The sequence below is a fragment of the Gigantopelta aegis genome, unplaced genomic scaffold (assembly GCF_016097555.1).
Source record: "Gigantopelta aegis isolate Gae_Host unplaced genomic scaffold, Gae_host_genome ctg3363_pilon_pilon, whole genome shotgun sequence".
Lineage (NCBI taxonomy): Eukaryota > Metazoa > Mollusca > Gastropoda > Neomphalida > Peltospiridae > Gigantopelta > Gigantopelta aegis.
Window position 1 is genome coordinate 20,175 of NW_024533299.1, and position 6,848 is coordinate 27,022.

Genomic DNA, 6,848 nt, shown 5'->3' on the forward strand with positions numbered 1-6,848 from the left:
CCAATGAAAATTAAAATGACATTCGTCAGTCATGTGAGAAAGTAAAGTCTTCAATTCATTTAAGATAATAGGCTGGAGATTGTTTTGTTGGATGTAAGACTTCAAGAAAGTGCTAAATTTTTCACAAACACTAGCTTCTTTTACTGTTAGGTTAGTATCACTTTGTACAGCCAACAGTTGGGGGACATCCAGTTGTAATAAATTAGGAATAAACTCTTTGGCACGTCTACATTTTTGATAATGTTCTCCTACTTTACATAAAAAGGAAAGGAAGGAATTTTGATACTCATCTCCTGGAAAGCTATTGAAATAAGATCAATTTTACATGATTATTGGATGTGGAATTACCGTTCAAGTATGGCACAGAAGAATCGAGACCAAGTAGCATTATGAATTTCAATGGTATCAGGAATATCATAACACATAAGGTAATCATGTACAAGCTGAATGTGTACGTGTGTGTGTGAATGAGAGAGAGAGGAGGTACTGTAAATACAACAAATATTAGACACATACTTCTACAGGCCAGATATAAAACAGCTTGAAAAGACGATAAAATACTTGTATTGACAGCAAGGAAAGATACTTATAAGTATCTTCAAGTATTTCATTGATAATCTGACTATTCTTACTGTCAATGACAGTATTACTAGGTCCTTGCTTCTTCAACAAAGTTGGAGCTGAGGGATAAACCAATTTAAGTGTACTTAGGAGCATTTTCAACCATTTGAGACCCTCGCTATGAAAGTCATTGTGAAGTTTACCATTATGCCAGCCTCGACGGAGCCATAATTCAATTATCCCATCCAAGAAAAAAAGACCCTAAAAAACAATCCACTAATATGTATGAAAATAATTCTCACTTCATTTAAAACTGCTGAAACACCATCTTGACCAGCATAGCCTACTTCTTTAGCATCTGATGATGTCAGAAATGGTGAATATACATCTCTTAACTTGATCAATATCAGTTTTAATTCATAATCAGCTTCAATAAAATCATCTAATGCTAATATAAACTCCCTAAAGGTCATAAAAAGTAAACTACTATAAAAATACAATGATCTTATATAACCTTGTTTGGATTAGTGGTTGTACAAAATTGCTTGTTAGCTACAAGTGTGTCATGAGATAAACTTTAAACTCAACTCTTGATGGTAATTGAAGTAAGGAAGAAACTGACAAAGCAAGTTTGACATCTTTTATAACTGTTTCTTTCCTTTCAATCAACTGTGATAACTGAGGTTAGTAAAAATAACAATTACCTCCATAAACCAGGCCTACTGGTCTTACCCTTACTAAATGTTGCTGCCATATATCAACAACAGTACATGTTGCTGTATCCTTTTCACAGAGACACTTCAAATGTACCAATTCTATAAGGAGAAAGTATGACAATCATGTGACTATAACATGTTGCTTACTCCATAGTATTTGAGAATAGACAAATCCATCTAAAAATTGTAGACAATATCCATGTTTAGCTTGACTAGAAACATTCATCATGTCTTCACAGGCATTAGCTAATAGCTGGAACACACTAATATTGACCTCATCTGGACCATTTGATATGCCAAAGTCTTTCCTAACAAAGTTCATCATAAATAAAACGATAATATATGATACATTAAGCTCTTTATTGAACTTCATGTAATTAGAGAGTGGTCAATATTCCTACTTTTATTTCTGTAGTCTATCAGATGAACCAAGTATGGATGCAGAGACCACTTACTGATTAAAAAACTGCTGCAGAGTCTCTGATATTTGCTGTGGAGTCAAGCTTTCAAAAGTGTCAATACATCTTTTAGTGAAAATTTCTAACTGATGACATTCATAAAACTGATGAAACCTGTAAAACAATAATGTTAGCATTAAATGAACTGAAAGTGATTTCTTACTTTCTCATATGATGTATCAGAATAGAAAAAAAGGAAATTCGTTTGGAAAAATAGTGTCAAAGTATTTCAAAAATCCATCAAAGATTTTATCTAATTGACTTGGATCAGGTTTTAACTATAATATAGAGACAAAAAGATTGTATATACACACATGCATGAAATGAAGAGCATATCATGACAAAAAGACAAGAAGCATGAACCTCCATTGGAAGATTCAAATTCTAAATATATGTAGTTTTGGGATAGTATTACTGTATACATAAATACTTTTGAAGCAAAAGTATTTTCATTATTGTTGCAAACTGTGCTTGTTTTGAAAACTTAACCATGAAGTATGACATTGTGTATGTGGAATAAAGTCATTGCTGCAAACTTTTAAGCCTCAAAGTTTTTTGTATAGAATTAGCAAAATATTTTATTGTAAAAATATTGCTCACACAATACTGTATTTGGATCAAACAAAATTGCTGTTATTAGCATATATATTACACTGTCAAAATAAAATAAATGTTTCATAGTCACTTGTATTATATGCATACACAAAAATTGAAAGGATTATCATACACTTTTTGATTAACGGAACTATACAGATTGTATACTTAAACAGTTTAATTCTTGAAAAAGACATGTCTTCAGTATGGACTGTTGTTCATAGTAACAGCCCCTTTGATACACACCACAAAACTACCATACTCATAGAATACACAGCAATAGCACTCTCGTTTAACAGGCTCAGGATCAATAAAAATTATTTTATATTTAAAGAAAATCTCTCAGTGATTTGACAATTAAATACATACACATTACTATCATATTTGCAATGTAAATGATCATAGATTAGCAGATCAATAAATCCATTTTACATTGTACATGCAGTTTTGTTTTACATCAGAAAAAAAGATGCACTTCTTGGAATTTAAAGTGATGATTACTTACAGTTTTTTCATACTGTGTAAACATGTCCATCACTGAAATAAACAGATGAACATTTGAAGTAACTGGCCTCATAACTTCTGCTTCAAATATTAACTTCATTACTTTTCTCTTCAAATCATATGCAGAACTAGCAGTTAAGAATCTAGTCACAAAACCTATAGAAGCAATAGTCTAGAGCTTACACTAGTCTTAATACATCTACCTGTGTTATGAGGTTGAGCATTAGGATCCATTTTAAAACCAAAGTAAGCCTCTCTTATCTATTGTCACGTGGATGAAAATGGTGGGCAGGGCTTCTCTGGAGTCATTATATTATAAATGAGTTGAAACAACTCTGAGTATGCTCAGATCGTGTATATTCAGTTTCTATTCGAAGATCAAAGAAAAAAAGACACAATTAGTGTCTAATCTTAGCCAAGATTCCTCTATCAAAAAGTTAATATATATCTAACAATATAGAATATGGAATCAGTCAATGATAAAATGATTGTTCAAGGTTGTATTTACAACAATAAAACTGAGTTATATTATATGGTTAATTAATGGTTAAAATAAATACAACATAGCAAGGTATACATATAGTTTGATTATGAAATAAGTTCATATAAGTATGCTTTTAGAATAAAAAGATATGCCTTCATATTAACACCTTTATGTAGTAAAGAGTTATATATACAATCAACCATACTATATATATATGCAATATGTTATTATCAGAACTGCCATATAAAGTAGATGGATTCATCTAGCACCTTTGTGGTATCAAGTAATTGATCACACTCCTAAGGTAAGAACTATAAACCCTTGACTGACAAAATCACAATAGTACTAGATCATTGTAAAAAATGGATTGGTTGCTTTTACCAGTATTACAGAAATTGAGTTCCATATAATATATTATGAGATAATAGTAAATACCACACAGTTTTTATTATTAATACACTTATTAACAAGTCATATAATAGTACTTATTGTCTGAACTATGAGACTATGCTGTTATTTAGACAAAAGAATTATCATGGATGCCAGACTTGTGTGTCGGGGCTATCACTATGAATTTATATTAGGAAAGACCTCCTAATGCATGCATGGCCTTTCTGAGAAGTCATAGTATTAAACTATATGATGAACTGTTGATTCCATAATTAGAGATTAATAATCACACAATACAAATAAAAAAAAGTTTTTAGTATGAGATTGTATGGATAACACACTCATAAAAATTATATTAATATTTCCTATATAACACACTCACAATATATAGAAATATAAAGTCATTATTTTGAACATTATGTACTGTATTTATCTAAAAGATCAATAACTTGTTTTATTGTTGGGCGTTATCAGGATCTTTCTTAATACAAGAGATAATTAACTCAAAAAGAGGTGGAGCTCTAGAACGAACATGTTGAAGCATCTCTTGGAAAACAGGAGGATCAGGAAAACGACAAGTCATTATTTCACAAAGAAGAACACCATAGCTATGGACGTCCATTTTGTTGTTAGCGGATTTTGGACATGTACATGTACACTTGGTACAGACTCAGGAGCACTATATACAAAAGCACCTCTACCACGAGTAACTGCTTGACGAGCTTTATTAGCAGAGCCAAGTCAGATATCTTAGTCTTCCATTTATGAGGACCTTTAGATTCTAGGAGGACATTGGCACTACTTACGTCACGATGTATGATAGGATCAGGTAGACAATGTAAGTAGTTTAGACCTACTGCTACATCACGCATTATAGTCAACAAGACAGCCTCATAGGATGGATCAGGGATGAGTTGTTTGGTCTCATAAGCATTACGTAATATGTATCCATTATCTCAGTAATAATCATAGGATTACCAGATGGATCATCTAACACAGCACCAATAAACTGGAGAAGATTAGGATGACGTAAACTGAGCCATTGTGTTGATCTCACGATGTAATAATTCAAGTGTATCTTCATCAATAATGAGTTCATGCATCTGCTTCACAGCTACTCTCTGTTCTCGAAACATAGCAACTCTAATAGCACCCCATGCACCTCTACCTAATCGTTCATCAGTAAAAGTGACTTCTCTATGACTCACTTTCCAGCTGTCTTCCATAGCAGAAATTTTCCTATGAAGATGATCCATTTCCTCTTGTTTAGTTCCTAGTTCTTTTTGAGTTTGCTCCAATATCTCCTGTAACTGATGATGATCTTGTATTTGTTTTTGGTGAGCCACATGTAATTTGGAAAGCTGTTCTTGTTGCTGTTGATGAGAATCTTGTAGCTGAGAAAAACTCATTTCGTTGCTGCTGGTGAGCTCTTTGTAATTGAGAAAATTGTTCTTGCTGCTGTTGATGAGAATCTTGTAGCTGAGAAAACTCATTTCGTTGCTGCTGGTGAGCTCTTTGTAATTGAGAAAATTGTTCTTGCTGCTGTTGATGAGTCTCTCGTAGCCGAGAGAAAACTCCTTTTGTTGCTGTTGATGTTCTTTTTGTAGCAAAGAATATTCTTCTTCTTCTGTTGGTGAGCTGTTTGTAACTTAATAAAATCATCATATAGCTGTGAGTGATCTCTCTGTTTCTGTTGATAAGCCTCTTGTAGCTGAAAAAAGTCTTCTTGTATGTGTCTGTGGCGATCTTGTAACTGGGAGAGCTCTTCATTTTGTTGTTGGTGTACCATTTGTAGTTTGGTATACTCCTTTTGTTGCTGTTTGTGGGTCATATCAAGCTTATAATGCTCTTCTTGTTGCTGTTGACGATTTTCTTGTAACTGCATATATTCATCTTGTAACTGAGAGTGTCTTGTTAATTGTTGTTGGTGAATTTCTTCAAGTTGGTAGTATTTGTCCTGATAATGTTTGCTTATCCTTTGTTTCATTGCTGCTTCCTCAGCATCAAAAAATCCTAGTCTTCGAGCATAGTCTGCTATCTGTTCACTAGTCAAATTTTGTTCATCAACCTTAAACTGCTGAGGTTGGAAAGTTTCATTCTCATCACTTTGAACATCAGATAATTGAAAATTAAAGGAACCAGTTGACAGAGCATTATCAAATGATAACGTTTCATCCTAGAGATAAAATAATGCAAATATCAATACATTCATTATAAACACTAAGTTCCTAAAATAACACTCTATTTATTATATATTTAGACTAGCTAACTAGCAGAGTGTACCAGTAGCCCTCAGTCTTTGAAGGGCTATGAATTCCTGCATTTACATATAGAATGTCAAATAAAATTATGGGAAAGGGTCCTCCTACTGAGTTTACAACTCTAGTTAAGTATTTCGTAAATGTACTGCTGAAACTAACTTACCTCAAATCTTGAAAACCATAATTGTATGAGGGACATGTTTTCATTGACAGTTTTCAAGTTGTTTCAAACAGTATGTTGTATCTAGATGTGATACTTTACTCATTAGATCAGGAAATGTAATATCTTGCTGGTCTAACAATGGAGTTAAAAATTCAAACACACCTAATAAGTGATTCATAACAGTTTCATTGTGTTTCATTTGGGCCAGTTATCAATTGGTACTGTTCATGAAATGTGGACAGACGTGGACCCACAAACTGTTTGTCTTGAATAAATTGGTAAACATTAGTGTTATTAGTGACAGCAGAAAACAAACGAAGGCAGCTAAAAACATTTTGTTTCTTTCAAATGTAATGATCGTTTGATGATGTTCACTTTCTGAATGGCTTCATGAGGTGCGAGTTTGACAAGAGCACCTTCAGGTCTTAGTTCCTCTATTATCACCATTATTCTTTGAGGGTGTGGTCTTCAAGGCAGTTTACCAAACCATATTGTTCACAGACATCATAAATACTTTGAATGTGATAAGTAAATTGGAATAGCTCTAATATGGAAAAGGTTCTTTGGAGACTTTGCAGTCCTCTTTCTGATCTCCATTACATCTGAAAACCTTGATAAGATGGAGAACTCTTATCCAGGTCCCATTTTAAGGCTCCTTCAGTGATTATATATTCATATGTTGCTGTCCCATTCAACATCCTTAACAATAATCTTCAA

General features: G+C 32.9%; 1 protein-coding gene across 1 annotated transcript; it reads right to left on the bottom strand.

The window, feature by feature from the left end:
• Positions 1–5,196: 5,196 nt before the first annotated feature.
• LOC121392077 (putative cyclin-dependent serine/threonine-protein kinase DDB_G0272797/DDB_G0274007) lies at positions 5,197–6,578 on the bottom strand. Its single transcript, XM_041523460.1, has 2 exons — positions 6,507–6,578; positions 5,197–5,883 (listed from the first exon to the last, which is right to left on the bottom strand). The coding sequence occupies exons 1-2, from the start codon at positions 6,576–6,578 to the stop codon at positions 5,197–5,199; spliced, it is 759 nt and encodes a 252-aa protein (XP_041379394.1).
• Between the last annotated feature and the right edge of the window lie 270 nt (positions 6,579–6,848).